Source organism: Pan paniscus, chromosome X (assembly GCF_029289425.2).
Source record: "Pan paniscus chromosome X, NHGRI_mPanPan1-v2.0_pri, whole genome shotgun sequence".
Classification (NCBI taxonomy): domain Eukaryota; kingdom Metazoa; phylum Chordata; class Mammalia; order Primates; family Hominidae; genus Pan; species Pan paniscus.
Window position 1 is genome coordinate 21,627,567 of NC_073272.2, and position 21,063 is coordinate 21,648,629.

At 45.1% G+C, this 21,063-nt stretch overlaps 1 protein-coding gene across 14 annotated transcripts in view; it reads right to left on the minus strand.

The window, feature by feature from the left end:
* Positions 1 to 21,063, minus strand: part of SH3KBP1 (SH3 domain containing kinase binding protein 1) — a 357,317-nt gene that overhangs the window by 294,902 nt on the left and 41,352 nt on the right. For 6 of the 14 annotated variants that reach the window (XM_034950171.4, XM_034950169.4, XM_034950170.4 and 3 more), the window contains exon 2: positions 10,893 to 11,050. In XM_034950171.4, coding sequence (XP_034806062.1) covers positions 10,893 to 11,050 — 158 coding nt within the window. Of the gene's footprint in view, positions 1 to 7,851; positions 7,970 to 10,892; positions 11,051 to 21,063 lie in introns of those variants that run through there. The other 8 variants (XM_034950167.3, XM_063601888.1, XM_024927260.4 and 5 more) reach the window with 5 other exon arrangements.

The following is a 21,063-nucleotide window of genomic DNA, read 5'->3' on the forward strand; positions in this document are numbered from 1 at the left end:
AATAATAATGAAATATTTTCCCTAATTGCCTTAATTTCAGAATTTGTAGGAAAAAACAACACAAGCCCATAAATCCAGGCAAAGTTTGTCCTTTTGAGTTGAAAGAGCCAATTTTTGAAGAGAATTATTTAAAATGCAGACAGAAATAAGTTAAATACCATGATTCCACCTGAATGGACACTTGGGGAAGGCATAATACAGCAGACAATAATGGTGAGGAGCACAGTCCTGTCAGGACAATTCAGACACCCAGATAATGCTGCCCGCTTGAGCTCAGGTTGCAGAGCCGGTTGGCCTAGATTCCAATGCTCTCTTTGCTCCTCACTAGTTTGTGTGACTGTGAGTATGGCTTTTAACACTGATATGCCTCAGTTACCTGTCATAGAGTGGTAGAAGAATTTGATGAGATAAAAAAGCATGGAAAGGGGCTGGGCACTGTGGTTCATGCCTGTAGTCCCGGCACTTTGGGAGGCTGAGGCAGGTGGATTGCTGGAGACCAGGAATTTGAGACCAGACTGGCCAACATGGCAAAACTCTATCTCTACTAAAAATACAAATATCAGCCAGGCGTGGTGGTGCACGCCTGTAATCCCAGCTACTCCAGAGGCTGAGGCACGAGAGCTGTTTGAACCTGGGAGGTAGAGGTTGCAATGAGCCCAGATTGCACCACTGCATTCCAGCCTGGATGACAGAGTGAGACTCAATCTCAAAAAACAAACCAACAAAAAAACATGGAAAGGGCTTGGCCTCCTTCCTACCTGGCATACAGTAAGGGCTGAACAAATTTTGGTCACTGTACACAGACAGACATGGGTAGATTATACATACAATGCCAGGCAGCCAGTAAGCCTTGAATAGAATGCAGCCATTATTACTCCATAAAGTAACACAGCCATCAGGGCCAAAAAGCTAACTGTAGGTTCATTTAGCACATTCTAACAGTTGCCGGATGAATTCAGCCAGAAACTTCTCAAGTGGCATTTTAATCCAGAACATCTTTACAGAATATCTTTGTAGAACAATGTTTAAAGCACAGAATTCCCAAAGGCAGGTCATAGGAGCTAAAACTATCATCCTCTAGAAGTTACATTTGTGACAATATTCCATTCAGTCCATCTCATTTGAGTTTATATCCTCTGGTGCCTAACACACAGCAGATGCCCACATGCCCAAGGACACCAGGACTAAATGTTGTGAGCAAGATGAGGCTCTGCACATTATAATACATACCTGGACAGGGCACGGTGGCTCCCGCCTATAACCCTGGCATTTTGGGAGGCCAAAGCGAAAGGATCACTTGAGCCCAGGAGGGCAACCAGCGTGGGCAACATAGTGATACCCCCATCTCTACAAAAAATTAAAAAAAAAAAAAAACAGGTTAGGTGGTTACATGTGTATAGTCCCAGTTACTCGGGAGGCTGAGGTGGTAGAATCACCTGAGCCTGGGAGGTTGAGGCTGCAGTGAGCCATGATCATACCACCACACTCCAGCCTAGGCGATGGAAGGAGACACTGTCTCTAAATAACATAACATAACATAACATAACATAACACACCCAGAAAAATTACTGCTACCTTGTGAATAGAGACAAACATCTTGAAAACAATCATCCATATAATTCACAAAATTAATGGCCCTTGAGTTTAAAGTTTAAAGAAAAGTGAAATATGATTAAAGAGATCCATGTCAGGGTCTTTGAATGTAGAACAGTAACCTGAAAATCTCTACTTGATGACACTTGTTGAAGTAGATTTGTGATCCCTTCATTAATCAAGAAGAACAAAGTAACTGTGAGCTTTATCTTGGAGTGGTACAATTAGGCAAAATACTGGCCTTTCGCCTCATGGATCAAAAAAGAACAGCCACATTCACCAACCACTTTAAACAAATATCAAAATGGGCTCTAAATGTGCCAAAGAGAGATCTAAAACACCTAGCAAATGAAAGCTGAGGCCACGGCAAGTGAGCTGAGAATGGTTATGCTCAGCACACATAGGACATGCAAGCTGCAAGTGTACACACTTCACCCATCAACAATTGGGCAGGCAGAGGGGAAAATGTACTTTTGCCGAACACATACAAAAACAGGCAGAGAAAACAGCTTACTTCCTCACAGACAGAGTCAGAAAAATTTAAAGATCAACAAGCATATTCTTTTAACCCCTATCATAGCTTCCTGCCTTCCACATGTCTATCTGTGAGCTACAAAATGTTGAGGGCCTGTGTCCTGTTGAACTTTATCAAATGTCCCCTAACAGACAAATGTCCCCTAAAAGAGCAGGCAGACACATGCACATCAGCCCGAGCTATAGTTTCAAGGCTTTTTTTCTTTTAAAATTCATTTGAAAATGAATAGCTGTGGGTCCCTTCCAGGAGAACTCAGAAAAAAAGGCTGCTTATACATGCTTTGCTTGACTAAAGAACAATGTTGTCTGGATCTGAGGGTAAGGTTTTAAAAGGAAGATACTGGTAGTTAAATCCAACATGGGAAAATTAACCCCTGTGAAAGAGTCCACATCTACCTGAAATAGGTGACTGGCTTTCTGTTTTAGGTAGCAGTCTGAGGTCCCAGAAGTGCAGTCTTTTTTTTTTTTTTTTTCATTAAATGACTTTAAGATATCATCCTAGTTTTTCCTATTATTGTACCCCATATTATGGTCTGTCATGGTCTGTTAAACAAAAAAACAAACAAACAAACAAAAAACCCAAAACTTAGAAACTAGGCAAAAAAGATGATCATGTGACCTTTTAATGTCATGCTATTGCATTTTTAATAAACACTCCCCCCAATCCCCCGCCAGGAGGGTCATCTGACTCTGAAAATGTAACTTGATTTAACTAACACTACTAGGATATTTTACAATCCTATAAAAGTCAGAAGATAATGTAGAAAAATGATAAGGTATGCTGTTTTCTCTTTTTTCTTTTCTGGTAGAGATGACAACCCCAAAGGTAAAGATTTTATTGTTCTCTAAGACATGAACCAGTTTTGAACCTAACTTAGCAATCTTATTTGAACATTCCTTTTTCCACTGAGGTTTTTTTTTTTCCACTGAGTTCCTCATATCCTCACTGAGCTTGTTTTGTTATTCTGCTAGTTCCCTCATTAAATAAGTTCAACGAAACTTTGACACATGTTCTTTGTATGTTTTTAACAATATAATAGGCCTGGCATAGTGGCTTATACTTGTAATCCCAACACTTCGGCAGGCCAAGGCGGGAGGATCACTTGAGCCCAGGAGTTCAAGACCAGCTGAACAACATAGCAAGACCCGCCCAGGCACGGTGGCCCACGCCTGTAATCCCAGCACTTTGGGAGGCTGAGGCGGGCGGATCACTTGAGCGCAGGAGTTGGAGACCAGCCTGGGCAATATAGTGAAACCCCGTCTATACAAAAAATACAAAATAATTACCCAGGTGAGGTGGCATATACCTGTGGTCCTAGCTACTTGGGAGGCTGTGGCAAGAGGATCACTTGAGCCCAGGAGTTTGAAGCTACAGTGAGCTATGATCCCACCCCTGCACTCCAGCCTGGGTGGCAGAGCAAGACTGTCTAAAAAAAATTAAAAAATAAATTAAAAATCAGTCTTTGTCAGTTCCTGGGGCCCAATAATCAAATCATCACTGGGAGATTGGGTTCTGTGCATCAGGACGCCTCACCAGTTATATTCATAGGTGGCTACATTATGACAAGATTCAGGCTGATTAGCTAAATTGACTAGTGTGGCGCAAATGAGGCTTCAGGCACAGGTATGGCACCTCCTCCCCTCACCCAATGGAAGCCACAACTTTACACAGAGAAAAATCTACAGGTTGAAAGTCAGTGACAGCAGCAATTCCACTCTTACATGTGTGTATATGCAAGAGCAATTAGTGCTAATGTCCATAAGACAACATACAAGAATGTTCAGAGCCTCTATCAATAAAATCCTCAAACTGGAAACAACCCAAATATCCATCAACAAAATATTAAACAAATTATGGGATATTCATCATAATGGGATACTACACAGCAAGAACAAAGTACCGATGTACGCAAAAACATTTTGTTGTGCACCAGTCATATATAAAACAACACATATTGTATGACTCCATTTATACAAAATTCTAGTACAGGCAAAACTAATGTATGATGATCAATTTCCTAGGGGGAGAGGAATCATTGGGAAAAGGCTTGGTGGAACTTTCTTTTCTTTTTTTTTTTTCTTTAATGAAAGCAAATTTATTAAGAAAGTAAAGGGGCTGGGCGCAGTGGCTCATGCCTGTAATCCCAGCAATTTGGGAGGCCGAGGCAGGCGGATCACAAGGTCAAGAGATTGAGATCGTCCTGGCCAACATGGTAAAACCCTGTCTCTACTAAAAATACAAAAATTAGCTGGGCATGGTGGCACGCACCTGTAGTCCCAGCTACTCGGGAGGCTGAAGCAAGAGAATCCCTTGAACCCGGGAGGCAGAGGTCGTAGTGAGCCGAGATCTCCCCACTGCACTCCGTCTCAAAAAAAAAAAAAAAAAAGAAGAAAGTAAAGGAATAAAAGAATGGCTACTCCATAGGCAGAGCAGCCCCGAGAGCTGCCTGGAGCTGCTGGTTGCCCATTTTTATGGTTATTTCTGGATTATATGCTAAACAAGGGGTGGATTATTCATGAGCTTTCCAAGAAAGGGGTGGGCAATTCCCGGAACTGCGAGTTCCTCCCCTTTTTAGACAGTATAGGGTAACTTCCTGTCATTACCATGGCATCTGTCAACTGTCATGGCACCGTTGGGAGTGTAGCAGCGAGGATGACCAGAGGCCACTCTCATCACCATCTTGTTTTTGGTGGGTTTTAGCCGGCTTCTTTACTGCAACCTGTTTTATCAGCAAGGTCTTTATGATCTGTATCTCGTGCTGACCTCCTATCTCATCCTGTGACTTAGAATGCCTAACCGTCTAGGAATGCAGCCCAGTAGGTCTCAGCCTTATTTTATTTTACCTAACCCCTATTCAAGATGCAGTTGCTCTGGTTCCAACGCCTCTGACATTTCCCCCTTCCTTTTTATAGGCATGGTGGAACTTTCTAGAGGGATAGAAATAGCATTGATCTGGGTGGTGGTTATAGAGGTACGCACTTACGTAGAAACAAAAAAAAAATCATCAAGCCATAGACATATGACTTATGCATTTTACTCTACATAAATTTCACCTTAAAAATGAATACTTTTGTAAAGGGGAGGGATAAAGAAAAATGTATTCCAAAATAAGTGGGTGGGGGCCAGGCATAGTGGCTCATGCCTATAATCCCAACACTTTAGGAGGCCAAAGTGAGAGGACTGCTTGAGCCCAGGAGTTCAAGACCAGCCTAGGCAACATAGTGAGACCCTGTCTCTACATAATTTTTTTTTTTAATTAGCCAGGTGTGGTGGCTCACACCTGTGGTCTCAACTACTCAGGAGGCAGACGTGGGAGAACTGCTTGAGCCCAGGAGTTTGAGGCTACAGTAAGCCGTGATCACGCCACTGCACTCCAGCCTACGTGACAGAATGAGACCCTGTCTCAAAAAAAGACATGGGTGGGGAGAGAGAGAAAGAAAAGAAAGAGAAGGGAGATTTTAAAAGATTCTTCTTCCATATTTACAATAAATAAATAAGGACAAACTAAATAAAAGAGAGACAAACCTAAAAAGGCATGTGGCCTAGCTGGGTACATTTCTGCATAATGAAAAATAGCCCAAGAGCTGACAAAGCACAGGTATCTTCTTAACAATGGGATGGCCTGCTACTCAGTATACCAGGGGAATGGCTGGTATTTTTCTCTTGAGAGACTGAGACAGCACTGAGATGAAGGTGGATATGAATCCCAACACTCTGGAGGACCACGCTCAAATGGGATACTGAATAAGGATCTGCTAAATGAATCAAGAAAATGTTTGGCAGGGCATGGTGGCTCACGCCTGTAATCCCAGTATTCTGGGAGGCTGAGGCGGGAGGATCACTTGAGGCCAGAAGTTCAAGACCAGCCTGGGCAATATAGCAAAACCCCATCTCCACTAAAAATACAAAAATTAGCCATGTGTGGTGGTGTGCACCTATAGTCCCAGCTAGTAAGGAGGCTGAGGTGGGAGGATCACTTGAGCCTAGATCGACACTACAGTAAGCTGTGAACATGCCACTGCACTCCAGCCTGGGCAACAGAGTGCAACCCATCTCAAAAAAAAAAAAAAGAAAATGCTTAAGGTAGGCTCTCTGACAGTGGTAACATGGACAGAAAGGCATGTGGGTATAAAAATGGGATTCCTGACCGGGTGTGGTGGCTCACACCTGTAATCCCAGCACTTTGGGAGGCCGAGGCAGACGGATCACCTGAGGTAGGGAGTTCGAGACCAGCCTGACCAACATGGAGAAACCCCGTCTCTACTAAAAATACAAAATCAGCCAGGCGTGGTGGCACATGCCTGTAATCACAGCTACTCGGGAGGCTGAGGCAGGAAAATCACTTGAACCCAGGAGGTGGAGGTTGCGGTGAGCCGAGATCACACCATTGCACTCCAGCCTCGACAACAAGGGTAAAACTCCATCCCCCCCAAAAAAAAAAGAAAGAAAGAAAGAGATTCCACAAAACTACCCAATTCCATCTGGGGACACATTATTCTTACACTACATAGGACATGCATAAAGCCACTTTCAAAAGTGCACACCTATGCCAATATGATTACTATTACTTAAAGATGCATTTTCAGCTTTTAGAATTCTCTACAGAGTCCTGGTTATTGTTTAACTCCACTGCAACCACCTACTGAATTTTCAATAATAGGCCTAAAACATTTCCAGTGGGTGAAGACTTGAAAATAGACTCAGCCATCTGAAAGAATAGAAGTTTCTTTTTCTGCCAAATGTGACAGCTACAAGTAGCGCAGCCCCAGCCACTCCTGCTACATCCTTTCTGCCCTAGGTAGAGCAAGCATCTCTCAAGAGCATGTCTTCCCCTCCCTGGAAGTGCTCCAGCTGAAACTAGAGGACACCTGAGCAGGTGAGCGCAGGGCAATTCAGGCCCAGAGGAGAGGACCCATTCCCTCACCCAGTGACCAGCACTGTGGCACACTCACTGAGGGGCTGGCCACTGTGCTAAACAATTTCCAGCATTCTCTGGTTTAATCCTCTGAACAGGCCGATGAGGTAGTCGGGTTCTCAAAAGGAAACAGATGGCCCACTCGAATTAGGGTAATCTCAGGTGGGATTAATACTCTTTCACAGGGTGGGTGAGGTATAAAGAAAGCCCAAGGTGGTAGCCCGGGACTCGAAACAAGGAAGCCCCCAGACCTGAAGGAATGAGGAGAGAGGGGTAAGGAGGAAGGTGAGCCTGACTGGAGCAGCCACCCATCCCATGAGAGACACGGCCAGCCCAAAATCCACATGAGCAGGGAGTTGGTGGGATAACTGCCTCCCCCCGCCCCCCAATCTCACTCGCCTCCCTCCCTGCCATCTCCCACCAGGGCTTCCCTTGAGCCAAAGCCCATGGGAAGCCACAGGACAGGAGCCTGCTGCCATGCCCACACTGGCCTAGCCCAAAGCAGAGCAGGTGGGGGAATGCGGAGACCTTCTGGTCAAGACATCACCTCCATTTCACAGCAAGGAGTCCTCTCTGAGCAGGGGGAGGGTCAGGTTCCAGCTCTCGCGTGGGCAGTTCCTACACTGCATTTCCCTGCCCTGGTTCCCTCCACAGTCACTGACAGCGCGCCAGCCCTATGCTATGAGCAAATTCCATAGGCTTTCTCAGTGCCTTCCAACTCAGTTCTCTGAATCTGTAGATTTGTGGTTTAAAATCAGGTGACACTAGGCCAACAAGACACATTAAAGGTGTTCAAAATACGACCTACCCTCAAAACTGGAGCTGATGCTGCAGTCCCTTCTCCTTCCCAGGCTCCTCCTCTCTCTTTCCCATGGTCCTCCTCTCCTTCCCACGGTCCTCCTCTCCTTCCCACAGTCCTCCCTCCTTCCCAGGGCCCTCCTCCCTCTTTCCCACAGTCCTCCTTGCCTTCCCACATGCTTCCTTCCTTCCCAGGGTCCCCCTACCTCTTTCCCATGGTCTTTCTCCCCTTCCCACAGTCCTCCTTGCCTTCCCACATTCTTCCTTCCTTCCCAGGGTCCCCCTACCTCTTTCCCATGGTCTTTCTCCCCTTCCCACAGTCCTCCTTCCTTCCCAGGGTCCTCCTCTGTCTTTCCCACAGTCTTCCACCCCTTCCCACAGTCCTCCTTCCTTCCCAGGGTCCTCCTCCCTCTTTCCCACAGTCCTCCTCACCTTCCCAAAGTACTCCTTCCTTCCCAGGGTCCTCCTCTCTCTTTCCCATGATCCTTCTCCCCTTCCCACGGTCCTCCTTCCTAGGGTCCTCCTCCCTCTTTCCCACCATCCACCTCACCTTTCCACAGTCCTCCTTCTTCCCAGGGCCCTCCTCTCTCTTCCCCACAGTCCTGCTCACTTTCCCACAATCTTGCTATCCTTCCCCACAGTCTTCCCTCCTTCCCAGGGTCTTCTCTCTTTCCCACAGTCCCCTTCTGTCATTCCTTCTTCCTTCATCTTCACTCTAACCACTGCCCCTTTTATCTGGAAAAACCCTCTTTCCACACTAGAATGCAGCTCAACTTCAGGGATGCTCCTTTCCTAAAACTGGGGTCTTTGTTGGGATATGCAAAAGAACTCCCATTCACACCTCAACAGAGTCTGTGGTGGCCCAGATGCAGCACTTTCCCACTCTTAAAATGGGAGAGAGCGGCTGGATTCAAGTGTAGTCCAGTGGGGGGAAAGCCTATATTCCTACAACTCCAGAAAGCAATGTTTAGCAGCATGTTCCCTACAAAACTCTCCCCAGCCTTCTCACACCAAAGAGAAAAGAAAACAGAAATGATAGCAGGATCACCCTGAGACAAGATCCTAAAGAAAGATTTAAATAGGTTCCTATTCATTTTCGACTCTGAAAGGGTAGTGACTGGAAGTCCAGTGTCCATCACACATTTTTCATCAACAACTCCTTGTCATAAAAAAACCCCTCCCACCCAGCCCTCAGGGCTCCTTTGGCGGGGGTCACCTGCTTCTCTGGGCCCAAGGTTCCCCATACTACCTGCCTCCCTGTATCCAAGGCACAGTCCTCTTAAGTATTATCTGGTAACATGGAGACTACAGCAGGGGACCTGGGGACTTCTGCATGCAGGTCTTCCCACTGAGGACAACCCATTCTTCTGAGAACAATCCATTCTTCTCCAGTATGAGATAGAAAGTTTATGGCAAGGGGACTTCTAGACCTAGTTAATATTTCCCATGAGGAATAGCCTCCAGGTGATCTTTTTCTACCCAACAATTCAAAGTACTACTTACAACTGTGTGGTAATTTATTAATATGAATGAGTTACATTTTTATAATTAACCTGTAGATGACTTCTCCAAAAGGCATAATTTTCAAAACATTACTGAAGAAGTAAGTCTTGTTTAATGCTTCATGGACATAAAGGGGTAAAGGAAAATAATATTGCTCCTATCAAAAAGGCAATATGAGCTGGGCATGGTGGCTCACACCTGTAATCCCAGCACTTTGGGAGGCTGAGGTGGGCGGATCACTTGAGGTCAGGAGTTTGAGACCAGCCTGGCCAATATGGTGAAACCCCATCTCTACTTAAAAAAAAATACAAAAATTAGTCGGGCGTGGTGGCACATGCCTGTAATCCCAGCTACTCGGGAGGCTGAGGCATGAGAATCATTTGAACCTGGGAGGTGGAGGTTGCAGTGAGCTGAGATCGAGATCATGCCACTGCACTCCAACCTGGGCAACAGAGCAAGACTGTCTCAAAAAAAAAAAAAAAAGGCAATATGAATACAAAGGTGGAAAACATTGCATAATTTGAATTCTATATTCATTCATTCGTTTAAAGCATTCCATAATTTGGATTCTACATTTACTTATTTGTTTGTTTATTTATTTAGAGACAGGGAGTGCTCTGGCATGATCACGGCTCATTGCAGTCTCAACCTCCTGGGCTCAAGTGATCTTCCCACCACAGCCTCCCAAGTAGCTGAGAATACAGGTGCATACCACCATGCCTGGCTAATTTTTTTATTTTATTTTTGTAGAGACAGGGATCTCCCTATATTGCCCAGGCTGGTCTCAAACTCCTAGGCTCAAGTGACCCTCCTGCCTCAACCTCCCAAAGTGCTGGGATTATAGGCATGAGCCACCATGCCTGGCTGAATTCTACATTTAATTTAATTGTTATTTAAGTGGTTAAAACTGAGTTTTACCTCCATTTTGCAAGGAATAGAAAAAAATAAAATTCTTTTAAACTTCCAAAGCAAATAAACAAGTACATACAACAATTTAACAGCCTTTACTATTTTTTTTTTTTTTTGAGACAGTCTCGCTCTCTTGCCCAGGCTGGAGTGCAGTGGCACAATCTCAGCTCACTGCAACCTCTGCCTCCCAAGTTCAAACGATTCTCCTGCCTCAGCCTCCCAAGTAGGTGGGACTACAGGCACATGCCACCACACCTGGCTAATTTTTGTATTTTTTTTAGTAGAGATGGGGTTTCACCATATTGGCCAGGCTGGTCTCAAACTCCCGACCTCAAGTGATCCGCCCCCCTCAGTCTCCCAGAATGCTGGGATTACAGGCATGAGCCACTGCACCCAGCCATAGCATATCCTAAGAAGTGATACACAGTGGAAAGAGATCATCCTGAGCCTCAAAAAAACAATTTCAAAACAAGTATCCCAGATACCAAGGGCAAAACTATACATGCTTCTCTTGATATCACAGAGGAGGGCAAGCCATTCCCTAAGAGAGTTCATGCAATTCATCCTCAAGCGCCCCCATAGACTTTGGTCAGCAGAGCCCACACAGGAGACAGGAAAAGGGTTTTGCTTTGTACTCACTCTTACAAAGTTGTCAGGGAACAAACCTCTCCTGCCGTTGATCTGTCCCTCCCACCAGCCTCCATCCTCCTTCCTGATGTTGGTGATGATTTCACCCACGCTGATCGTCAGCTCATCATCGTGCTGGGCCTGGTAGTCAAACTCCACTATGGCCTCCACTGGAAGGAACAGGGAAAACAGAGTAATTTAGGTCAGATGTTGGAGAAGGCTGAGGTCCAGTATCCCTTGAAGGCCAGTAAAGTAACATTAAAGGGACTTCCCCTCTACAAATATTCAAAATAACAGGGCCACACACAGTAACCCAATTTTGGTTAACCTGAAGCCTATAGCACAGAAACCACAAAGTGCTGGTCCGTGGTCAGGCACAGGCAGGGTGGCCTACAGGTCTTGGGGCCAGCAGGCGCTTCAGAAGGGAAGCTGCATGATGACAGCCAGCTAACAACATTTGCCCCACCCAGAGGGTGTCCAGCATTGTCTCCCCAAGCTCAGAGTACAGACAACAGATGTCGGTTTGACTTCTGGGTCTCCCATCCCCCGCCAATACTATGTGATGCTAACCTCTCTGGGTCTCAGTTGTACAAAATGTCAAAGCTAATAATCCCCATCTGATATGGTTTGGCTGTGTCCCCACCCAAATCTCACCTTGAATTGTAGTTCCCATAATCCCCAAGTGTTGTAGGAGGGACCCAGTGGGAGGTAATTGAACTATGAGGGCAGTTACTCTCATGCTGTTCTTGTGATAGTGAGTGAGTTCTCATGAGATCTGATGGTTTTATAAGGGACTTTTCCCCCTTTTGTTTGGCATTTCTCCTTCCTGCCACCATGTGAAGAAGGATGTGTTTGCTTTCCCTTCTGTCATGATTGTTAAGTTTCCTGAGGCCTCCCCAGCCATACTGAACTGAGTCAATTAAACCTCTTTCCTTTATAAATTACCCAATCTTGGGTATGTCTTTATTAGCAGCACAAGAACAGACTAATACACCATCCGACAGAGGTAACACCCATCTTGCAGCAACAACACGTGTAAAGACAGGTGGCATAGAGAGCCTGGCTGGCCAAGCCAATGTCTCAGACCGCCTACATCAGAACCACAACTGCCCTCTCAACAGATGAGCTCTTACGCATCAATTCCATATTACATTGTTTTCCTGATCTATGAAAATCTCTCATACTTGGTAATGAGCAAAGGCAACAGGTAAGAAAGGTGGGTCTTCTCACTGACAAAGTGCCAATGCAAATTAGCAGCATTAACCAATCCAAAAATTAGTTAACTTATGCAATTCATTTAGACTGGACTTCTCCTCATGACCACCTCAATATGAACCAATTTCATAACCCTTTTTTTTTTTTTTTTTTGAGATGGAGTCTCACTCTGTCACCCAGGCTGGACTGCAGTGGCGCAATCTCAGCTTACTGCAACCTCCACCTCCCACGTTCAAGCGATTCTCCTTGAATGCATGCCACCCCACCCAGTTAATTTTTGTATTTTTAGTAGAGACGGGGTTTCACCATGTTGGCCAGGCTGGTCTTGAACTCCTGACCTCAGATGATCTGCCCACCTCGGCTTCCCAAAGTGCTGGAATTACAGGCGTGAGCCACTGTGCCCAGCCACCTTTTCCTTTTTTATTTGCAGATCCGTATGAATGAATGAATGAATGGCAAATGAATGAATACAAGGATAGCAAAAATTAGATAAAACCCCAGTGGTAAATTAGCAATTCAGAAATTATGATAAAATAATGGAAGAGGAAAAGTTAAATGAGCTCTGTAAAGCATGCATATGCTAAAATTAACTCAAAATAGTTCACAGACCTAAGTGTAAGAGCTAAAATTGTAAAACTTTTTATAAGAATGGATAGGAGAAAATCTTAATGACCTTAGGTTTGGCAAAGATTTCTTAAATAGGAGACAAAAAGCACAAATGAGTAAAACAACAACAACAACAACAACAACAAAAAACCAACTTAAATACACTGAGATAGGTTTTAAGCATCCATTGAGATGATGGGAGAAAAAAATTACAATGTCTATTCATTTTGTTTTAACTTTAAAAAAGTAATAATTCAACTTCTCTATTGTTCCATTGACAGAATGACACAGGTTCCTTCACCCAGTCTCCAGGACACACAGTCAGGGATCCTTTAAGGGGCAGGAAGCAGCCAGAGGGACAGTGGAATCAAGGAGTACCACCAGAGCAAGCACCAGCATTCCATGTGATGCTAACTTCTCTAGGTCTCAGTTGTATGTCAAAGCTAATAATTCACATCTGATATGGTTTGACTGTGTCCCCACCATGGGGTGCCCTGCAGTTCTCTGGTGCCTCCTGGTAAAGCCTCCTTATGGCTATGACCCCTTCTTGCTGAAATCACCCTCACAAAGTGGGTCAGCTGCTTGAAAAGATTTGTGTAACGAAAGTAGGAGCTGTAGACAACACGAGGCCAAGTGCCAAGAAAATGGGAGAGCTGGCCGGGCGCGGTGGCTCATGCCTGTAATCCCAGCACTTTGGGAGGCCGAGGCCGGCGGATCACAAGGTCAGGAGTTTGAGACCTACCTAGCCAACATGATGAAGCCCTGTCTCTATTAAAAATACAAAAATTAGCTGGGCTTGGTGGTGGGTGCTTGTAATCCCAGCTACTCTGGAGGCTGAGGCAGGAGACTCGCTTGAAACCGGAAGGCGGAGGTTGCGGTGAGCCAAGATCATGCCGCTGTACTCCAGCCTGGGGAAAAGAGCGAAACTTTGTCTCAAAAAAAAAAAAAAGAAAAAAGAAAAGGAAAAAAAGGAAGAAAGAAAATGATAGAGTTGCCACTTCAGCTTCTGCTGGGAGCTCTTTGCCCACCACATGGGGAAGACACACCAGATCTTACGGGGAGATGGCCCCCAAACACTCAGTTATCAAGATCATTCGTAATATGGGTTTCTTTCCACCCTTGACATTGGTGTAAGTGTGGAACCATCAGGATTAGCAAGATATTTTAAAACTATGTACCTGAACCATGAAGAAAATGTCTTCATTTTTCCACCAATGTCTAAAGTCATACAATACTCAATTTTATGTGTTTCGAAAGTTTGTTAAGCCTAATAATAACAGTGTAGGAGCTTCTCTGGGGTTTTCTTGATCTTCAATTAGTACAGGAATATATGTACACAATCTATACATAATTAAGAAGATACTAAAAAAAAAAAACAAAATTTTTTTTTTTTTTAGACAGGGTCTGGCTCTGTTGCCCAGGCTGGAGTGCAGTGGCACCATCTCAGCTCACTGCAACCTCCGTCTCCCAGGCTCAAGTGTTCCTCCCACCTCAGCCTCCCAAGTAGCTGGGACTACAGGTGCACACCACCATGCCCAGCTAATTTTTGTATTGTTTGTAGAGACAGGATTTCACCGTGTTGGTCAGGCTGACTTCAAATGTTCTGCCTGCCTTGGCCTCCCAAAGTGCTGGGATTACAGGCGTGAGCGACCACCCTGGCCATTGCCCTTTGTTTAAACTTAAGTAATCATGCACAGCCTCCTTGCCTTCTGGCCACAGCTAGGTCCTGACTGCCTCCACATCACCTTCCAAGCTCTTCTAGACCCAAGGCCTCTCTGGCCCCTGCCACTGAGGCAATCCCAAGCTGTGTCTTGTCTTCCCTGTGAGCCCCTGAATGCCTTCTGGGTATGGATCACCCTTAGTTCTGCTGGGGCCCCTATAAGCATCCATGACATGCAGTAGATGCTCAATAAAGACTTGATCAACTGACCGCTCAGCTTGCATTTTATGATGATAGACCGTTCCCAGCCCAACAAAGGTGCTACTAAAATGTCAAGTGTCAATCACATTTTGCAAATTGAGTCATATTCTTCCGTGCACTAAGGGAGCTTGCTATTTAAAAGATCCTGTGGTTAATTCTTTTGTAACATGAATAATTACTTCCTGCTTTACCTTTCCTGTCAAGATGAATTTTTTTTACATATCAGGTTTCTCTAAGAAGAGGAAACCTGTGGCTTTGTTAAGAGCTCATAAATCATGAGGATATGTCTCTCCTACCCACTCTAAGGGCTCTTTCCAGTGCCCTCTGCAAGCCTTTGAAAGGTTTAGAACTTTGATGTCCAACACAGTGTCACTGCAAATGTGGCTAATGACTACTTGGAATGTGGCTAGTCTGAACTGACGTGTGCCATAAGATACATTCCAAGTTCCAAAGACTTGTTTAGAAAAAAATAATGTGAAATAGCTCATTATTTTCACATCAATTGCATGTTGAAGTGATGTTTTAGATCTGTTGGGTTAAATAAATATATTATACAAATTAATTTTACCTTTTTAAAATTTTATTAATGTGACTACTAGAACATTTAAAATGACATGTGGCTTGTATCACGTCTCTATAGAACAGAATGGTTTAGGATAATACTTGGCAAACAGGTGGTGAAGATCTTGGATGATACAAACACAGCCAAAATTATATCACAAGAGCCCAGAAGAAAGTCTATGCCCCCAAAACCCATTTCCTTGCCTTCGAGAGGCTGCAGGTAACTGCAGGAAGGATGAAACATTACCTATGATTTTTTTAAAGTGGTACCCTTTGAGAAATTACCTCTGGGTATGAGCAGAAAATTAAAACATTAAGCTAAATAAAATACATCAGAGGTGTAATTAGGATAACAGTAAACAAAATCCCATATTTAAAGACACCATAAATTACAAAACTTAAGAACATCTCCCTGTCAGAAAAATACCACCCTCCAGCTGTGTGCTGTGCCAAAAGCCAGCCTCCACAAGTTTGCTACATCTACAGTCACTGCAAAAACCAATGCTACAGTTAACCCCATGTTACAAAAAGATAGAGCCAGGGGAGATAAGAGATCTGCTTAGAAATGCAAAACACTTCACCCTCCCCTATCTCTACCTTCAAACTTGCTGCAATGTCTCCTCCCCCAAAGATGAAATGGGTGGTTTTTAACTGTGGGTTGGCTAAGCCAGCTGCCTAGCAGCTTCTCAGGGCCAGCTTCTCACTATGGTGGTCGTGGTGGCGGTGGTATATCCGTGGCCCTGCTCTGTGACCCAGTCCTTCCCTACCTCCCTCTGCTCACTGTCCTTCCTGTCTCCTAGGACCAGTTCACCTCACTATAATTTCACACTGACTTACCCCAACTAGACTGCAACCTTCATCTGGGAAAAGCCCTTATCTTTGCCAGGATTCTAAATCCCTCACCTAGCATCCTGTCTGCTTCAATAAATATTTGAATAAACCAGAAAGCATGAAGGAGAATGAAAGTTTCCAATTAATTTCCTCCGCTGTATACACATATACACAATGTCACAGAGGTCTCAGTGCAGTAAGCTTTAATCATTTCAGAAGTAGAAATGTTATACACTTACTGCTTTTGCACTTATTCTGTTCTGTGAATTCTGAAGAATAAATTTTTAATTTTAGTGTTTTGTTTCAGTCCTCTGAAGGGCATAGAAAATCAAGAAGTAATTTTTTGCCAAAACAGACTCCACCAAAAAAGATCATGAGTACTGATCATTAGAGATGGAAAGAACATCAGATATCATCTAGTCTATTTTTTTTCCCTGAATTTTACAAATGAGGAACTGAGGCCTAGAAGGTTCCATGACTTAGGCTTAGAGACATTGAGAGGTAAATAATGGCAGCATCAAGCCCAGGGCTACGTTCTCCTAAATTATGGTCCACTGGAGAGAAGGAAGGATTTAAAAGAGAAAGCAGAGAAACCTGAGACCAGGGAGATACAGACTTTCACACCATTGATGCGGGTGGGGGGGGGAGGTCTCTTTTTTTCTTTCATGTATAACATAGTTTCCAGAATACCCAGAAAAAGTTACACCAGTCAGGAACATATTTTAAAAAAAACTATGTTCAAATCTAAAAAGACAGAAAACCAATCAGTGGCTGCCTAGGGCCGGGGATGGGAATGGGGATGGACTGCAGATGGGTATGAAGAATCTTTTTGGGGTGACGGAAATATTCTCAAATTAAATTGTGGTGAGAGTTACAGGATGCTGTAAATTTACTTGAAAAGTATTAAACTGTACACTTAAAATGGGTGAAATTTTATACCTCAGTACAGCTTTTACAAATAAAAATTGGCCGGGCGCAGTGGCTCACGCCTGTAATCCCAACACTTTGGGAGGCCGAGGCGGGCAGATCACAAGGTCAGGAGTTCAAGACCAGTCTGACCAACATGGTGAAACCCTGTCTCTACTAAAAATACAAAAATTAGCTGGGTGTGGTGGCACGTGCCTGTAATCCCAGCTACTCAGGAGGCTGAGGCAGGAGAATAGCTTGAACCCAGGAGGCAGAGGTTGCAGTGAGCTGAGATCACGCCACTGCACTCCAGCCTGGGTGACAGAGCAAGAATCCATCTCAAAAAAATAATAATATTAAAAGTCTAAACAATATATATTTAAGAATTTATTATTGTAGATTGTCGGTCATTGAGGTGGTAGACTGTGTTTGTGCCCTAGCAGGAGAACACTCCCCATGCAGGGAGGGGAACTGTTTGGGGGAACTTCCCCTCCACCATGAGATAGTTTGATGGGACTGTCCATCAACATGCCCTGCCCTCTGCCAGCCAATGTATGACATAGGACTCAACTGTGATCAAAGCAATGTGACAAACACTGGAGACGGCTGGAGCAGATTCCCCCACCAGGGCTCTCAGAAGTGAGATCCCTGAAGCTGCCCAGTTGCCATCTTTCTCAGACCTGATCCTCTAGCTTCTCCTTCCACCCTATAAACTACCCCAATGCCTTCTGATAAATCCTTTTTGCTACCTTAGTTAAGGAAGAGTTGGTTTCTTTTACTTAAAACCAGAGAACCGTAACAGATACTCGTGCATAAACTTTTTTTTTTTTTTTTTTTTTTTTTTGAGATGGAGTCTTGCTCTTGTCTCCTGGGCTGGAGTGCAATGGCGTGATCTCGGCTCACTGCAACCTCCACCTCCCAGGTTCAAGCAATTCTCTTGCCTCAGCCTCCCGAGTAGCTGGGATTACAGGCGCCTGCCACAACGCCCAGCTAATTTTTGTATTTTTTAGTAGAGAAGGGGTTTCACCATGTTGGTCAGGCTGGTCTCGAACTCCTGACCTCAGGTGATCTACCCACCTCGGCCTCCCAAAGTGCTGGGATTGCAAGCGTGAGCCACCATGCCTGGCCATACATCAACTTTACATACACACAGACTCTTCTCTATGCAAGTCTGCACAAGGCCAAGTTCTTACCATCCAGTGCCCTCCCATTAGTGTCAGGGCTGAAGGGTTTGGGGGCCTGAATTTCCCAGGTCAAGGCCACAGATACTGTGGGGATCTCCGCGTACAATAAAGCTGACCTACATACCAGCCACGTTTTCCTTTTGGTGTCTTCACAAACACACCACTAAGGGACACCAACCCAACAAGCAGGAAATTCCCAAGACCTGCATCTTAAAAACTGAACATCAGCTTCCCCAACAAAGACAGGCTCAGAACACGGACCCCAGTGACAGACAGTCCCTGGGCCTGAACTCTCTCCCTGGGCAGGAGGCAGCACACCTGTGGCTGGATGGCCTCTGGCAGGATTCAACAATGTCTGTAGCAGGCCCAGTAGCAGCTCAAAGAATTGGGGAGCAGCAGGGAAAGCAGAAAAGAGATGAATCAAGAAAGAAGAGAAAAAACAAACCCGGCTGTGTGAGAGGAAAGAAAGGCCCACCATTGCCTGCCTCAGACCCCATTAAGGATACTCTTGTCACTTGCTGCTTTCCACGAAGGCCCAAGGAACCTGAGCCTCCCAGCCCATCTCTCCTCTCTTGTCACCTCTAAGCATGAGGTGTAGGAGAAAGCCCAGCAGGCCTGGGAGCAAATTCCAGCTTAGACATTCACTGGCTGTGTGACATGGGGTGAGATTCCTAGCTCGAGCCCACTTTCTTTGTGTTTAAAATCAGAAGACGATCTGTGGCAAGGGTGAGATGTGATATCTGTAAACTGTATACAGAAGCTGCTCCATTAATGCCAGATGCTAGTCTTGCAGGTCATTATCATGCTATGCTGTGAGGGCTTCCCCCACATGCCCTCCCTACACACACCCTGGAATGGGAGCTCTTAAAGGGCAGATCTGAGCACCCTCTCCTCCTCGTCTGGTGTCTGGCACAAAGTAGGTGCTCAATAAATGTTGGTGACTGAGTGCACCATACGACACCAGGAGTGTCCTTACAAAGTACTGACCTCGAACTATACCTTACCATTCAACTCAAAGAAATGCAGTTACAAATGTGAGCCTTGTTATTTAACTTGAAGGCTAGAGAAAGCTGATGATCAACATGACCAGTTGGCCACAAAACAAGTATACGCCACTAGTCCAGGCCTCTCAAGTTACTGTGATCAGTCTTGATTTCACTCTTACCTTCACCACAACCAATGCCTATATAGCAGAGGGGCATTCAAACAAAGATCAGAATGAAATGCAGGGCCTGGATGGGAAAGCATTCACAAGACCTGAGGGCCTTGAGTCCCCTACCACTTGCCTTCTGAAGCCTCTGCCTCACCAGGGGCTGTCCCTGGAACAAAACCTCAAGGAGCAAAAACAAAGGGTTATCAAACGCTTCCTGAAATTAACCTTTGCAAACCTAACACACAGCTCTTTTAAGAATATGCATTAGAGGCCGGGCGCAGTGGCTCACGCCCGTAATCCCAGCACTTTGGGAGGCCAAGATGGGCAGATCACAAGGTCAGCAGTTCAAGACCAGCCTGGCCAAGATGGTGAAACCCCGTCTCTACTAAAAATACAAAACAATTAGCCGGGCGTGGTGGCGGGAGCCTGTAATCCCAGCTACTCGGGAGGCTAAGGCAGAGAATTGCTTCAACCCAGGAGGCAGAGGTTGCAGTGAGCCAAGACGGCACCACTGCACTGCAGCCTGGGCAACAAAGTGAGACTCCGTCTCAAAAAAAAGAATATCCATTAGATAGACTGGATAAAAATAACTTGACCAGAAGAAGGCTTTTTAAGTGAAAAAGAAAGAATGGAGAAAGTGGGCAGGTGACTTTGCAGGTTAAAAAACAGGCCGGGCACGGTGGCTCAAGCCTGTAATCCCAGCACCTTGGGAGGCCGAGGTGGGCAGATCACGAGGTCAGGAGATTGAGACCATCCTGGCTAACACGGTGAATCCCTGTCTCTACTAATAATACAAAAAAATAGCCAGGCGTGGTGGTGGGCACCTGTAGTCCCAGCTACTCGGGAGGCTGAGGCAGGAGAATGGCGTGAACCCAGGAGGCAGAGCTTGCAGTGAGCCGAGATCATGCCACTGCACTCCAGCCTGGGCGACACAGCAAGACTCCATCTCAAAAACAAACAGACAGACAACAACAACAAAACCTAGTAAAAAATAAAGACAACAGGTTAAAGCTGGATAAGCCTGTGTAGAGAATGGTTCTATACAACAATCACGGAGGGGAAAAATCAGTGGAATCTTAGAAAACCATTTTTTTTTTCTTGAGATGGAGTCTTGCTCTGTTGCCCAGGCTGGAGTGCAGTGGTGCCATCTCAGCTCACTGCAACATCCGCTTCCCAGGTTCAAGTGATTCTCCTACCTTGGCCTCCTGAGTAGCTGGGATTACAGGCATGTGCCACCATGCCCAGCTAATTTTTGTATTTTTAGTAGAACGGGGTTTCGCCATGTTGGCCAGGCTGGTCTAGAACTCCTGGCATCAAGTAATCCACCCACTTCAGCCTCCTAAAGTGCTGGAATTACAGAGGTGAGTCACCATGCCTGGCCCGATATTCTTATTTAGTTTTTAGAGCCTCCAATTAATTCCCATCATTCTACTTTTTTTCAGGTAGTGTTACATGGAATCTCAGAAAAACACATTTTTTAAATGGACTTAATTGTAGTCTCCTGAGCTACTAGGCACAACTGTTTATGAAGCAATATTCTTTTCTTGTTTTGAGTCAGTGTCTTGCTCTGTCGCCCAGGCTGGAGTGCAGTGGCATGATCTAGGCTCCCTGCAACCTCCACCTCCTGGGTTCAAACAATTCTCCTGCCTTGGCCTCCAGAGTACAGGCATGCACCACCACACCCAGCTAAATTTTTTTTTAAGTAGAGATGGGGTTTCATCGTGTTGGCCAGGCTGGTCTCAAACTCCTGACCTCAAGTGATTGGCCAGCCTCAGCTTCCCAAAGTGCTGGGATTACGGGCATGAG